This window comes from Malaclemys terrapin, chromosome 13, assembly GCF_027887155.1.
Source record: "Malaclemys terrapin pileata isolate rMalTer1 chromosome 13, rMalTer1.hap1, whole genome shotgun sequence".
In the NCBI taxonomy this organism is placed as follows: Eukaryota; Metazoa; Chordata; order Testudines; family Emydidae; genus Malaclemys; species Malaclemys terrapin.
This window is the reverse complement of record NC_071517.1, coordinates 29,548,247-29,564,336: the sequence shown is the minus strand read 5'-3', so window position 1 is coordinate 29,564,336 and position 16,090 is coordinate 29,548,247. Positions and strand designations below refer to the sequence as shown.

Here is a 16,090-nt window from a genome sequence, read left to right as displayed (position 1 = left end):
TTAGGCTTTTAAAACGCCAGCTCCTGTTCATGAAGCTGTAGAAGCTGTTTAAATTCCTACAGAGGTATTAAGCTAGTTTAGACTTAGCTAACAAAAGTGGAGGCTGTGGAGTGTCTGCAGATGGTCCTGAAGGGGCTGAGGGTGGGAAGCTGAATGGGGCTGAGCCAGAATGACACCAACACCTGCAAAGCTACAGATCTTACCTTGCCACTAAATTCCTGCAAAAGGCTGCACTGAACCTGTCAGATCACAGGCTTTGTTACCCAGCTCGGTTGCATGCCATGGTATCACACTGGCTGAGCTACAGGGCAGTGAGGTTGGAAAGCTCATTGCAGGGCCGTGATATCATGGCATGCAGGTAAAAATATCCCAGCCCTGTGGCATCGTGCAGGCCTGTTACACTGCTCTACAGCCAAAATGTTTCTGAAATAAATGTAGTCAAACTTTACTAATTCTGGGTCACTGAGAATGAAAATGATGCTTAAAATTGTTGATTGGCTCTAGTTTTCAAGATATGTTATTGGGTCAGTATATACGACCCTTGACTTGGGAATGGCAGAGGATAAGTGAGTTATAAAGGGAAGGGATCTCAATTTAAACCAGAAATGACTAAAATACATCTTTGACTGGATCTATGAATAAATCTATGACTGGGTTTGGACAGTACTTGCTTTTTAGGCAAAACAATGAATGATGCAATCTGAAGCTGGTATTGCGTCATACATTATATGAATTGCATCATTTTATTCCTAGAAGTCATGGATGATACAATCATAACAAAGCTTACATCACTCTGCTGAACAAATTGCCCTATATCAGCTCTAGAAATCATATAGTGTCGTTCTCTCTTATTTGTCAGTGTTTGATTTTGCAAAGGGACACATTTCTGTTTAGCCAAAGTGAGCAGAGATGCCTCGTACTTGTGTGAACAGTGCAGATAACTTCTGCTATGTTTGTGGTGAAGTGACTTTTGCATCACAAAAGCACAGTATAACCACTATGGTTAAGAAAGCCTATCACCTTTATTTTGGCTGCAAAATTGGAGATCAGGACAAGAGGTGGGCCCCACACATATGCTGCAACACTTGTGCAACAAATCTTTGCCAGTGGTTGAACAGGAAAAGGAAATCTATGCCTTTTGCAGTGCCAATGATTTGGAGAGAGCCAACAGATCATACTAGCAATTGTTACTTCTGCATGGTGCCTCCAGTTGGGAAAGGTGTGTCAAAGAAGAAAAAGTGGACTGTGCATTATCCAAACATTCTATCAGCTATACGCCCGGTACCCCATGGAGAAGGACTGCCGGTTCCTGATGCACCAGAATCATTCTCACTTGAGTCAGACAAGGAAGAGGAAGAGGATGAAACTTCTGATCCTGAACCATCAATGTCACAGGACCCACATTTTCTCCCATCCTCCTCCTCTGAACCACATCTCATAACACAAGGTGAACTGAATGACCTTGTCAGGGATTTGGAACTACCCAAGAGTAAGGCAGAGCTGTTGGGCCCCAGACTACAGCAGTGGAATCTCCTGGCAGGTGATGTTAGGGTTTCCATGTTCCGTGACCATCAAAAGGATCTTGTCCCATTCTTCTTCATGGAAGGTGATCTTGTAGCCTGCAACAACATCGATGGTGTGATGGCAGCCCTCAACATTGTTCACGATCCAGATGAGTGGAGACTGTTCATTGATTCATCGAAGACGAGTCTTAAAGCTGTTTTACTGCATAATGACAATGTTTTGCCATCAATTCCAGTTGGTCATGCAGTCCATATTAAAGAAACCTATGACAACATGAAACAACTTTTGAGGTCCATAAACTATGACCAACATCAGTGGCAGCTTTGTGGCGATTTGAAGGTTGTTGCTCTCTTGCTTGGTCTGCAGACTGGATACACAAAGTACTGCTGTTTTCTCTGCGAATGGGATAGTCGGGCAAGAGATTCCCACTACATCAAGAAAGATTGGCCACTCCGACAGTTATTGGAGCCTGGGAGGAAAAGTGTTCAGCATCCACCACTTGTTGAATCAAGGAAGATTTTGTTACCACCCTTACACATCAAGCTGGGTCTGAGGAAGAACTTTGTCAAGGCCATTGACAAAACACAAGCAGCTTTCAAGTACCTCTGTGGAAAATTTCCAAGGTTAAGTGAAGCTAAGATAAAGGAAGGTGTCTTTGTTGGTCCTCAGATTCGTGAACTTCTTCGAGATGATGCATTTGACCATGCACTGCGTGGCAAGGAAAAAACGGCATGGAAAGCCTTCCAGTTAGTGCCAATAAATTTTTTCGGAAACAACAAGGCAGACAACTACAGGTTGTTGGTGGAAAACCTCCTCAAGGCATACAAAAGCCTTGGTTGCAACATGTCACTAAAGATACATTTTTTGCACTCTCATCTAGATTTTTTTTCCAACAAACTACGGAGTAGTGAGCGACGAGCATGGCGAGCGATTTCACCAGGACATTGCAACAATGGAGAAACGCTATCAGGGCAAATGGAGCCCATCAATGCTTGCAGACTATTGCTGGACAGTGACAAGAGATGCTCCATTTAATGAATACAAGAGACAAGCCAAGAAGCGCCAAGTAGACACTGAATAGGACTAAACTATGTACAGAACAGTTTTTTGCCTTTTGTTTCATAATAAATGTTATTTATATAACCCTTTTGCTGATTTTTAAAGTGTTACATAAACAGGACAGGTGAAATATTATCATGTAAAGCAACCATAAACACATGAAAAGACCTAGGTTTACAATTTATGATTAAAACTCTACTACCTACACAATATACATAGACATAAAATGTAAAAACTTAAATAGCTTAGAAACAGTAGCCAATCAGTTGTTTTAATTGTCATATTTGAATTCAGCACATCAAAATACATAATAAATAGCACATTTTATCTCTGAAGCAGATGACTTCTCAAAAATTGTAGACCGGTGTTATCCGTCCTTTGGTCAAAATGGCATTGAGACTGGTGATGCCTCCAGCCTCTGTCTGAACTGTTGTTATGGGGTCCGTATGGTTCTGTATCGTGCTCCTGCCATCTCGTTCCTATCCCACACTATCACCCCTACATTGGTGCCCCTGGGCAGCCAGGGAGCTAATTCAAGCTGCTGTTGTCCTCCCTGGAAGAGGGGTAGGTGAAAGGTGAAAGCCAGCTTTGGCACAGCTGGCAGCTTGGCCAGAGCACAGGTGGCTGGCTACACCAACCTGTCACATGGTCATAGGAGGCATCAGCTTCAGTGTTTGGAGATGAGCGGCACTGGGTGACCAACAGGGGGCCTGGATTATGCTTCCTTGGGGGTCAAATCCCTTCAGCATTCAGGGAGCTCTGCCCTCTGGAAGATGCTAACCACTGCCCCAGAAGCATAGGTACTGGAGCTAGGGGTGCTGCAGCACCCCCTGGCTTGAAGTGGTTTCCATCATACACAGGGTTTACAGTTTGGTTCAATGATTCTCAGCACCTCCACTATACAAATTGTTCCAGCAGCCTTGCCCAGAAGCCTGTGAGAGGGTCACATTCCCATATTGCTGACCCAATGGGATAGGATGAGCTGCTGCTGCTACAGGGAAGCCTGAACACATCCAAGCAGAGTGCCTGCTGACTTAGCATCCACCCAGCACCTGTTCCTGTGTCTGCGGCTGCCTGACTCGAGAAGGCAGGGGTGGGAGTAACAGGAATCACACCTAGGAAGAGCCTTCCCAGGGGATCCAGGATCAGACGCCAGCCAGGAGACCCTGGGACTTGGCCTCAGTTGGCCCAGCGCAGGCAGAAGGATCCTGGGCAGGACCCTGGTTAGTGAACCTCAGCTGGAGGTACTTCAGACTGAGTCTGGCTGGCACAGCCCAGGCCAGGCCAGAGTTTTAAAACTATTTAGTCATTGCTGTGCTCAGTGTTACAACACCTAACTGACTTAGGAACCTAAATCAGATTTTCAAAAGGGATTTAGGCGTTTAGGAGCCTAAATCCCCATGAGCAATTGATAGGATTTAGACTTAAGTGCCCACATCCCTTTGAAAATAAGACATGGGCTCCTAAATCAGTTAGGTGTTGCACATTGAGTGCAGCAATGCCTAAATGGCTTTTAAAATCCGGGGCCAAATCTCCAGGGAGTGATTCCCCCAGTTTTCTTTCTGTTTGCTTTCAGGGGGGCATCAGCAGGACACGGAGAGGAATGTGCAGTGAGAACACATCATCCACCCCGTGCGGTGCTCTGTCCCCCTCCACTTGTGGAAAGGCCACACATAGACATCAATGAGCCTGCTACAGCTGTGGCTAGCACAACTGGTCTTTTAGCTCTGACACTGGGGGACCATGTTTTTACAGCAAGAGTTCCTAGCTTTGCTCCCTGCTGTTGACAACCCCCTCATGGGGGTGGCCTTACAAACAGACCCAAGAAATCCCCCTCCTCCAGGTATTTGACTCCTTGGGTTAATTTGCCTTTGTCTTCCTGGTGATAATCTGGTTTGTTTCAGGACACAGAACACAGAATGCTACCCCCACTCATTTAGCCATCATCTGATTCCTGGTGAAATGCAAGCCTGTGACATCACAGCTGTGAGCTCTATGACTGAGCTGGAGGAAGGCATGGGAGCTGGAGTGTGAATGCCTGTGACGTTACAGGTGTGCATGGGAGCTGGTGTAATTTGGCCAAGAGAAGCAAGAACATACGAACAGCCATACTGGCTCAGACCAAAGGTCCATCTATCCCAGTATCCTGTCTTCTGGCAGTGGCCAATGCCAGGTGCCCCAGAGAGAATGAACAGAACAGATAATCATCAAGTGATCCATCTGCTCATTCCCAGCTTCTGACAAAGAGAGGCTAGGGACACTATCCTTGACCATCCTGGCTAATAGCCATTGATGGAACTATCCTCCATGAATTTATCTAGTTCTTTTTTTAACCCTGTACAATAAGTAACCTTCCCCCCCAATCCTGTACCCCCATCTCCTGTACCTTATCTCCATGGGAGGGAGGAGGGGGGTGACGATGACACTACAGGGCTCAGGACTGAGGGAGCTTGCTGTCAGCAGTTTCTGTCTCAACTTGCTAATCTACTTAAAAAGGCAATGTACTTACAGGGGCGTCAGCCTACAAAGGGGCAACGTGCATCTCTCTCTCTCACACAGGGTGTGTCTCTGTCTCTCTCTGCCATGCTGTCTCCCCTCCCTCCATTCGTGCTGCCTTGTAGAGTGTGAGGTTACATTAACAACAATATGTTAACCATTGAGGGCTCAGCCAAGTGCTAGTTCATCATTTAGCAGTAAGGCATTCCTTGGGAAATATCCCACCCTCTGGCTTCACCACTTCAACCAAGCTTCACAATCATCATTGCTGTGTACAGTATTAAATTGTTTGTTTAAAACTTATACGGTGTCTATGTGTGTATATATATATTAAAATATAGTCTTGTCTGGTGAAAAACATTTCCCTGGAACCTAACCCCCCATTTACATTAATTGTTATGGGGAAATTGGATTCGCTTAACATCGTTTTGCTTAAAGTAGCATTTTTCAGGAACATAACTACAACATTAAGCGAGGAGTTACTGTATAATGTTATTCCCCTGTTAATATTCCTGTGACATTGGTTTATTAGTATTAATGCTTTTTGTATATTTATTTTTATTATTTCATTATCAATTACAGTAAAAAACTGTGTTATCTGGCACTTTACCAACAGGAAAGCTCTATTAACAGGCATTTCTGATCTCTCCCAATACAAATCTTCAATCTAGTAACTGGGACTAGTATATTGCCCAGGAGGTTATGCAATTGCACATTCTACACTCTACTTTTATGCAAAAGAGGCAGAAGACAAGTCAGCAAGGTGATATCAGAGATTTATTCAAAAAAGCAGCTTCTAGGGTGTGTCATAGGGTCATTACAGATTTAGCCCCATTTCCTACACCTTCTACATCTACAATGATAATTTATGTTGATAATGGTGATCCTGAGGCACTGCTAGATCCTGAAGTGCCTTCTGAATCATCAAAGAAAGATGAAATTATATTCAGTATAGTTTTAGTGTTAAGTGGATTTTTTGTGTTCTGGGTGTATGCCATCCGCTGCCCTTAGTGATATGTGGTGTCATAAGATAACCTACTGTATAGAAAACTTTACCTGTATACACCTAAGTGCTTCAAGAAACCAACCACTCTGCAGTGCAGTACTACTACTGGATTGGTGAGTACCTGTCTACTATTTTATACTTTATTCATTTTATTGTATTCTAATTCTTTGAAAATTGGTATTCCATTGTAAGTATAACTCTTAGTTAACTGGAATATTTGATTAACTGGCACCTCCTATTCCCCCAACATGCCAGATAACAAAGCTTTTACTGTACTTTCAGTTACTTTCCCATCTCAAATAGGTATATCTTTTGTGTACATGTACACATGTATACACACACCTTTCCTTGATAAGTCCCTAAGGAGCTGTGCCAGCATTTCAGCCATCATACAATTATTTTATTTTGATTTATAAAGTTTCCCTTGGGAGCTTTCTCAAACCACATATGCCTGTAGTTTAAAATAAAAAAGTATAAAACAGAAAGATACCCATCAACTACAAAAAGGTTCCTGCTACTGGATTAACTCAAGTAACTTTCCAACCATTTCCCCCCCCATACACTGCAAGATACTTGGGTCTTCTTTAACGTTGTAAAATTATACTTGGAGTCCAATCCTTCCAACAAGCTCTAGAAAATATTCAAGAGGGAACGATCTTTTATTGGTCCCTGGGAGAGTCTTTTTTCTATTTATCTATTTTCTCCATACACATCCCTCTATCTGTCGGCTTAAGCATTTCCATACCGACCATAATCGTTGTATGTAAGAGAGCAGTATCAAACATCCAGCTGCCGGAAGTGTTTGTGTTCTTCCTCTGGCATGTCCAGATCCTGCAGAATCTAAGCTTTCATTTGTTAGGGAAGGGAACCTTCCAAACACCAGGTAAGTCTGGTTCAGAGGTGTCTGCAGAAAGCCCCGCCTCCTTTCCTCTTGCGGTGGGGTTTACGCTAAATCCCTATGGCACTGTACATGCCAGCCCGACTGTGTCATTGCTTGTCCTTGTAGCTGAGGGGATGGGGGGAAAGGGAGTAATGGCAGCATGAACTGCTGCAGCAGAGGACATGCTGAGGGAAGACAGAAGGAGAAATACAGAGGCAGGGGAGGGACACCTGGAAAGAAGGGTGGGGAAGACACCCAAAGGGTGGGAAAAAGCAGCAGTTTTTACCAGGAAGTGATGGCGTAAGTGACTAATGGTGGTCATTAGAAGTATCAGGATTGGCTTTCAGAGATGCTGAGACTCCAACTGAGGGGAATGCAGCATCCTAACCCTGCCCATCCTCCCTCTGCTTTGAGCAGGGGGTTGGACTAGATGACTTCCTGAGGTCCCTTCTAACCCTGATATTCTATGATTCCTTAACCCCCAGTCCCCAGACACTTAATACCCCTAGCAGCCAGCTGGCCCTCTCTGCTTCCCACCACCCCCAATCCTGCCCCCTGGGTGTCTCGGGAAATCCCAGCCGCAATGCCCTCCTCTAGTGTGGCTCTTGAGGCTGGTGGCCCGGGGAAGCGGTTAAGGGGACGGGGGATCTTTCAGTCCAGAGAGATGGATGCACTGTCTTGGCAGGAGGCAGAAGAGCTTGGTAGCTCAGCAGCCAGTTCAACAGCACTTAAAAGGGGCTGGCTGAGGTCTCCCCTGACCTGTCTGGGGTTTGCCAGACCAGGTGTAGGCCGAGGGTCACTGATCAGTTTGGGGTTGCTTATGGCTACCTCTTCGCCCCACAGCCGGGCAGCTGGGTACTCTTGAGCCCAATTCCATGCCCGCCCGCTGGAATCGATGAATGTATGGTTCATTTCTGCCATCCAGTCGGGGGGCTCAGAAAGCATCTCTGCCTCATGGACCCTCTCATGCCTCGTGAGGCTGGAGAGCTGAGTGAAGCTTTTGCTGCACGCGGAGCATTTAAACGGTTTCAGGTCCATGTGGGTGATCTGGTGCCTGGCCAGGATGGAGTGCTTGACAAAGCTCTTCCCACACTGGGTGCATTTATGGGGCTTCTCAGCTGTGTGGTGTTTGAGGTGCGCCCGGAGATTTGATCTGTGAGCGAAGCGTTTACCACACTCCTCACATGTGTAGGGCTTCCCCCCTGCATGGCTAATCTGGTGGAGGAGCAGCTCTGAGCTCTGAAGAAAGCATTTCCCACAATCCGGGCAGGTGCTGGGTTTCTCGTTCGCGTGGATTCTCCGGTGCTCAGAAAGAGCTGAGCTCACCCCGAAGCTTTTCCCGCAGTCAGAGCACTGATAGCAGTTCTGCCCCATGTGGATTCTCTGATGTGTCATGAGGCCTCTGCTGTCCCTGAACCTTCTCCCGCAGTCAGGGCATTTGCAGAGCTTCTCGTCCGACGGAAGTCTCTGATGTGTGAGAAGGGGGGAGCTTTCCATCTCCTCCTTTGCGTGCACGTGCTTGTGTCTAGCTAAATGGAACCTCATGCTGAAGCTCTTCCTGCAGTCCGGGCACTCATAAGGCCTCTCTCCCGTGTGGGTCCGGTGGTGCCTCGTGAGGTCTGAGTTGTTACTGAAGCGTTTCCCGCAGTTGGGGCATTTATAGGGTCTCTCTCCTGTGTGGATTCTCTGATGGTGAATAAAGTTTGAGCTCTCACTGAAGCTTTTCCCACAGTCCAGGCATTTGTAGGGTCTCTCTCCCGTGTGCAGTCTCTGGTGGGTGATCAGGTGTGAGCTCACGCTGAAGCTCTTCCCACAGTCACTGCATTTGTAGGGTTTCTCTCCCGTGTGCAGCCGTTGGTGTCTAACAAGGGCTGATTTCTGGCTAAAGCTTTTCTCACAGTCGGGGCATTTATTGGGCCTCTCTCCAGAGTGGATTGTCTGCTGAACACTAAGTTCTGAGCTCTGTCTACAGCTCTTCCCAGACACAGTGTGTGTACCTCTATTTTCACCTCCTTTCCCTTCTCTCTGACAGGCTGAGATGTCTTTTGGTTTCTTGAGTCCTTCCCCACAGCAAGTGGGTTTTCTCTCTCCCTTCCCTGGCTGGTTTTTCTGATGTTTCTCCAGCCTGCGCTGACTCTCACAGGCTTCTCCCTGCTCATGACTCTGGGAAACATCCCTTTCAGCTCTTCCCAATAACATCCCAGGTGGTTCCACTTGCTCGGGACCTTCCTGCTGAGGGGTCTCCTCCTTGTTCTCCCTCACTGTCCTATAACCTGCTGGAACAGAGAGAATCCAGACAGGAGTCATTCCCTGTGCCGAGGAGACAGAGAACCTCAGAGAGGGGACCAGGAAGTGGGGGAACAAACCCAAATAACAAATGGAGAGACTGGAACATCAGGAGATGAATCCCCTGGAGGAAATGGGGGAAGGGACATTCCCACCCAAACACTCCAGCTGTCAGGCAGGGTGGATGGGAAGCTATGATGAGTGACATCTGCGATGAGGATACGACCCCTGTGGGGGACAGTCCCGGGGAAGGCAGAACTGGGGGAACACATGGGGTGTTGGTGGGAATCCCTCATTTTTACTTCACTTGCTGATGGCTACCAAGTTAGTTTAACCTCACCTGAAATCTCCCATTCCTCACAGCCCTGGAGATCTGGGACCCACAGCTCTTTCTCTTGTTCCATCTGAGAGCTCAGATTGGAGTTGTCAATGAGTAATCCTGCTCAGGAGAAAACACACAAACAACTGAAATCAGGGTTTATTCCATTTCCTTACAATAAGGTGTTACACGGTGTTTTAACCCACACTATTCCATACTGAGGGGCATGGGATCCGAACAGATAGGAACCTGGTCATGGAGACCCTTTGTGAGAGACAAATGCCTGCTGAGGAATGTATTGTTCTCCTTGTAGATTTTAAGGCCAGAAGGAATCATTATGGTCACTTCGTCTGACGTTAGGAGAGGCAGGGAACCAAAAGAGCATTCTAAAGCACACACTATCTATGAAATACAGAGCAACCCCCCCTCCAGGTCCCACTGGCGCCACGAGGCTAGCTTGGCTCCAGGCTTCCTGCCCACAAAAGAGAAAATCCCAGTTTGTTTTCTGAGTGTGGATTTTTCATGCAAGTTCCTTAAAACCAGATGCTCCCGGGTGAGGACATGGATGTTAAGTAGCCTCTTGTTGCATCTTGCAGAGCTTTGCTCTGACAATTCTGTACAAGATCTCCCCTCCCTCCACTGTTCATAGACTCCAAGGCCAGAAGGGACCTTTGTGATCATCTAGTTTGACCTACTGTAGGACACAGACCAGAGACCTGCCCCACAATAATTTGTGACAAAAAGTTCCTCCTCTACCTTGGTGGGTCCTGCGCTTATTGGTGGATTTGCTCGCCTCAGAGATTCATGGCAACCCTCAGTTTGGCCACTTTCGTGGCTCAAATCTCCTGTTTTACTCAGATAACCTCATCACCAGCCAGCAGGGGGAAAAGGAAAGAGAACAATCCCTGTAGTCTCTGCTGATCCACCATGTGGGTTGGGGAACAGCCCAGAGACCTTCCCCTCTGGTGGAACCCACAGTCCAGGTCTAAAAATCGACCTAATGTCGTAGTGTAGACAAACCCTATTAGTTTCACTGGCCACAGCACGTCACCTTCGGCAACCTCGGCTGCTCTGCTCAGCCCCAAAGGCTGCTGCACTTCCAGGGACACTGATGACATGTGAGGTACTTGAAAAGTGCCCACGGTGAGACGGTTATGGATCTTAAGAGGTGCTGGAGCTAATGGGAACTGTGGCTGCCCAAGATGTCAAGTTGGGTTCCTAAAAAATGGAGGCTATCAGTGAGGCCACTTTTTAAAAATGTGTGCCATTAAATGGTCAGCTAAGAAAGATTTAACACAAGCATGACCTATTATTACAGGGTATTCTATTCTGGTGTACAGTTAGCAGCTAGGAAGACATTCATGTGCATTTGTCAGCTCCTAGAAGGACTTTAGCTTAAATTTGGAAGCTAAAAGCATAAATACTTTAAAGCAATTCCTTTCACTGCTTTGGGAAAGTTACTGTTAACTCTATGAGGGTCATTTCAGGGCAGTTCCCAGGAAAGAGGCAAATAAAGTTCATAACAAAACTTGGCAGGTGTCACAAAGTGGCACTGTTACACAGTCTCCAAACCCTTTTCCTAGGCATGTGAGCAAGTTTTGACTCTTGGGATGATATATTGTGCTTTGTTAGTTTTGGATTATGCCAGGCTTGGAGTAGAGGCAGCTTTGGGACAGGAGAAGCTGCGCGAGGAGCAGGAGAGATTGCTCTCTAAATACAGTCTGCTTGAGACAGAGCTGCTGTCTGGGAACTGGTGTGGGGTTGAGATTCCTAGGAGAAGGGATTGCCCTGCATGCAGTTTGACCTTCTCATGTCAGGATTGGTGTACTGCAATTTACCCTTACAGTGTATACAGACCGATTTCAAACTTAAAAGTACGTTGGTATAGCTCAGGGGTCAGCAACCTTTCAGAAGTTTTGTGCCGAGTCTTCATTTATTCACTCTCATTTAAGGTTTTGCGTGCCAGTAATACCTTCTAAAAACGTTAAAATGTCTCTTTCTATAAGTCTATAATATAGAACTAAACTATTGTTGTATGTAAAGTAAATAAGGTTTTTAAAATGTTTAAGAAGCTTCATTTAAAATTAAATTAAAATGCAGAGCCCCCCGGACCAGTGTCCAGGACCCGGGCAGTGTGAGTGCCACTGAAAATCAGCTCACATGCCATAGGTTGCTTATCCCTCGTATAGCTCAAGTTCAGTGGCCACAGCATGTTACCTTGAGTCACCCATGTGTGATGAAAACTAGCTGGCTGAAAACCCTCATGGATAATCACTGATTTCTCCCCCTCTGCGAAGCCAACCTGCAAGACCTCGGACAACTGCTACTGCTTGACGGAGGGGCCAGGTTGGTGTCAGAAGGGGATACTGGTGTCAGAAAAGGAGGCATCCAGGCTGTTAGTGCAACTCTCTGTTCTGCTGTGATAACAAAACCACCCCTCAGAAGTGTATCTGAGTCCAGAGGGATAGAAATCCTGCTTGTACATGTAGCAGCATAATAATTAACGATATACACCCAGTGCTTAATTTGTAATGAAAGAGGTGCCGGGGCTCAAGCTGAGTAGCTGGAGAGTGGCGGCTGCTGGCTGGGCACCCAGCTCTGAAACCAGCACTGTTGTCAGCAACAGCACAGAACTAAGAGTGGCATGGGACAGTATTGCCACTCTTCCTTCTGTGCTGCCAATGGCAGTGGTGCTCAGGGCTGCCCGGGGGAGGCAAGTGGGGCAATTTGCTCCAGGTCCCACAGGGGCCCCCACGAGAATATAGTATTCTATAGTATTGCAACTTTTTTTTATGGAAGGGGCCCCCGAAATTGCTTTGGCCCAGGCCTCCTGAATCCTCTGGGTGACCCTGGTGGTGCTGCCTTCCGAGTTGGGCAACTGGAGACCTGCGGCTGCTGGCCAGGAGCCCAGAGGTGTCGGTGCTATGAACTGCCAAGCCTCGAGGTGCCAGGGCTCAGCCCCGGCACAAATTAATCACTGCCTACACAATTATAGAAGACAGAAGTGACCATATGACAAATCTGTTTCACTAAAGATTTACTGTAGGATTTTGGCCACGAGGAAGTTGTTGTTGGCATGCCGGGTGACAGAGTTATATTACAGGGTGTCACACACGTGCATTTAAGATCGTAGGAAAAAACCCTGCAGTGTATAATACAAACATAGGAATTTCCAGACTGGATCAGACCCAGGTATGGACCTAGCCCAATATCCTGTCTCTCACAATGGCCAGCACCAGCTGCTTCAGAGGATGTTGTAGCTGTGTGGGATAATGTGCCCCCATATTAGGTCTTTTCCTGGTCTCTACTAGACAGAAATTGGCTTCAGACCTGAAGTGTGATGTCCAATCCTTTTTTGAATCTTATTAAATTCTTGGCCTCAACAACTTCCTGAGACAATGAGTTCTGAGAGATAATATGTGACCATGTAATAAAACACAGTGTCCTAATGCTTTAGAATGTGCGGGGCCCAATTCGAACATTTTTGGCGGGGCCCCGGCAGGGATGACTAAGAAAAAAAAAAACCCACGTAAAAATCCCCTTTCATTTCTTCCATGTATTATTTACTTTCCATAAGTATATAAATAATAACAAAATTATATATTACGTACATTGCGTAATGTATGCGGATGTATGTTAACCCTACCTAAAGTTCTTTTTTAAAAAGATGGGCCTGAATTAGAAATGAGCTCCGTTTCACATGTGTGGGTCCCCGCCACTCCCTGGGGGTGTGACGTGTGCACATGTGTCGGTCCCAGCTGCTCTCCCCCCCCCCCCCCCCATTGAAGCAGGTGTGCAGGGTTACTGCCCTGGGAACTGCAGGGCACCAGTGGACATGGGGCTGGCTGGCTGGAGGCAGGGCAGGGGCTGGCTGGAGGTAGCGTCTGGCTGCAGGCCGGGCAGGGGGTGCAGAGCTGGCTGGAGACAGGGGCTGGCTGCGAGCAGGGTGGGGGGTGCGGGCCTGGCTGGAGACGGGCTGGCTGTGGGCAGGGGGTGCAGCAGGGGCTGGCAGCAGACAGGAGCTGGCTGCAGGCAGGGTGGTGGGTACTCACCGGGAGGGCACCTTGGAGCAGCAGGACGCAGCCCAGGCCCAGCAGAGCAGCCGGGGACCCACCAGGCAGCAGCGGGAGCCCCAGGGCCAGAGGTCCGAGGAGCAGCAGCAGCAACAGGACCAGGAGGTGGCCCACATGGCTCCCGCAGCGCAGCAGCCCCAGCCGGAGCCCATCAAAGCCGCAGCACCCTCTCGCAGGGAAGCCGGTTAACAAGCGGTTCCAAAACTGCTTTAAAATTTAACAACCGGTTTGTGCGAACCGGCTCCAGCTCACCACTGGCTGAGGGGGTTAGAGCCAGCCCCCAGCCCACCCTGTACAGTAAGTGCCCTCTCCTCCTCCCTCCTGGAGACAAGGGCTGGTGCGGGCAGGGCAGGGGGTGCAGCAGGGGCTGGCTGCGGGCAGGGGGTGTGGGGCTGGCTGGAGACAGGGGTTGGCTGCGGCCAGGGCAGGGGGGGCGTGGGGCTGGTGCAGGCAGGACAGGGGGCAGCAGCAGCAGCCTGGGGCTCGGGGGCTATTTAAAGGGCCCGGGGCTCCCCTGCTTCTATCGCCCCAGCCCTTTAAATAGCCGCAGGAGCCCTAGGGAAGGCGGGGCTCCCGCGGCTATTTAAAGGACAGGGCGGCAGAGGCAGCTGGAGCCCTGGCCCTTTAAATAGCCCCCAGAGCCCCCGCTACCCCAGGGCTCTGGGGGCTATTTAAAGGGCCTGGGCAGGGCCAGCTTTAGGCTGATTCAACCAATTCTCCTCTTTAGGGGCGCGGGGCCCTCTTAGGCGTGGGGCCTGATTCAGGGGAATTGGTTGAATTGGCCTAAAGCCGGCCCTGAATGCTTAAGCAAAAGGGGGCCGTTAAAGATCCACAAGGGGTCCCTTACCTGTGACCTTTCCTGGCTTTCTCATGCTTGACTGGAGTGATGGTGTGCCACCCAGGAGCCACCCCCTGGTGGCATGCTCGGTCCTGCAGACCTGCAGCTCTTTCTTGCTCTCTTGCCGTCTTGCAATGATTACTCCCAGACCAGAATGCTCAGACCAACATTCCTCCTTTGTGGGGCTTATTTCATTAACTCGAAAGTACAAATCTTTAACCCTTCCTGTCCATCCATCTTCTGTGAGCCCGGGTGCTAATCCAGCCAGGCACTCTCTCCTAAACTCACAAGTTCACAGCCTCCTCCTGGGCCTGTGTAATCATTCAGATAAGCTAACTGGCTCAGATTTAGATGCCTATGTCCCAGTTTCAGGTGCCACCTTTATACAACCCCACTCTCACTGCACGTCTAAATTACTGCTGTAAAAGTTCCCTAGCTGCCTAAGTTCCTTTTCTGGTCATGCACACCGCTGCCTCCCTCTAGGCATCCAGACACTATCTCCTTTCTGAGCCCCAGCACGATCCCTGAACCAGGCTAAGCCAGGCAGGTGAATGCCTTACTTCCCTGCAAAGCCTGATCTGCTAGGTGTGCTCAGAGCATGCCTCAGCCAGGGGCCGTTCCAAACCCAGAGGAGAAAGTGCCCACTGTATGACTCAGAGCCCAGTAGTTAGCACTCAGCTGGGATGTGGGCCAAACAGGTTCAACCCCCACCCCCCCCCGCCTAAGGATCTGATCAGAGATCTGTATACACCCCCTTATTGCTCCTACTGCCCCATCCAGTCTCTCCCTCCTGCCCCCTCTCCTTTCGGGCTGGGAGACTCGGTCCCTGGCCCCGGCCCGGGGCGTTCGCTCTCCCGGAGCTGGCTCGACTCCTGCAGGCGCTCAGGGGGGCAGCAGCGCTGAGCTTCGCAGATCCCCGCCCGGGAGCAAAGATGGGTCACCCCTCCGGCTGGACACAGAGGGGCGGTAGGAAAGGGCTCTCCCCGCACAGACCCCGCTGGGGAGGGGACGGGAGGAGCAGCTACTCCGGATGGAGCAACAGTGTCTGACCTAGGAAGTGCAGCCTGCATGCAGAAAGCAGTAGCAGCAGCAGCCTCCCGTCCCGCCCCCTCCCGTAGCAACAGCCCGGGCCCGCTATCGACTGCAGCTAATGAGCTCCCCTCCCTGCTCTCCCCAAGGGCAGAAGCGTGGCGCAGGGGGGAATCCGGCCAGAACCCTTCTCGCCTGCCTGAACAGAGAGAAACCTCCAGCGCGAACGAAACAGAGACAGAGCCGCAGAGAAACCTGTCCCCTGTTGCCAGCCAGGGCTCGGGGCAGCCCCTGGGGCCAGGTGCCCATCAGCCCAGACCCCTTTATTTGGGGGGTCTCTGGAATCTCCTCTTTTCCTATAAAATCCACTCCCAGGCAGAGAGCTCCGGCTCATCCTTTGGGGCTGGGCAGGGCCAGCTCTAGTTTTTTTGCCGTCCCAACCAAAATTTTTTTTGGCTGTCCCCCAGCCCAGCCCTGGGCTCTCCCCGCACCCTCTGCTGCCCCAGCCCTGACCCCCCACCCCCACCAACTGCACCCTCCTGCCACCCCAGCCCTGGGTCACTGGTAACTTGCTCCCAGG

The 16,090-nt window shown here is 49.2% G+C and overlaps 1 protein-coding gene across 3 annotated transcripts; it reads right to left on the bottom strand.

Moving 5' to 3' along the window:
* Positions 1–2,833: 2,833 nt before the first annotated feature.
* On the bottom strand, positions 2,834–15,515 carry LOC128848267 (zinc finger protein 883-like). Of its 3 annotated transcripts, none has more exons than XM_054048162.1 (3): positions 14,491–15,515; positions 9,592–9,690; positions 2,834–9,241 (listed from the first exon to the last, which is right to left on the bottom strand). In XM_054048162.1, exons 1-3 carry the CDS (start codon positions 14,513–14,515, stop codon positions 7,617–7,619), a joined length of 1,749 nt encoding a protein of 582 aa, XP_053904137.1. In that variant the 5' UTR covers positions 14,516–15,515; the 3' UTR covers positions 2,834–7,616. The 3 variants fall into 3 exon arrangements, with proteins under 3 accessions (XP_053904137.1, XP_053904138.1, XP_053904139.1); XM_054048163.1 differs by having other exon boundaries at positions 2,834–9,238; XM_054048164.1 differs by lacking the exon at positions 14,491–15,515 and adding an exon at positions 13,623–14,027.
* Between the last annotated feature and the right edge of the window lie 575 nt (positions 15,516–16,090).

Bases quoted from the DNA above. Each gene is read 5' to 3' on its own strand.
- LOC128848267 (XM_054048162.1), bottom strand. From the start codon at position 14,515: ATGAGAAAGCCAGGAAAGGTCACAG. The intron at 9,691-14,490 runs GTAAGGGACCCC...TCTCCTGAGCAG, and splicing joins AAAGCCAGGAAAGGTCACAG to GATTACTCATTGACAACTCC. The intron at 9,242-9,591 runs GTGAGGTTAAAC...TCTCTGTTCCAG, and splicing joins TGAGGAATGGGAGATTTCAG to CAGGTTATAGGACAGTGAGG.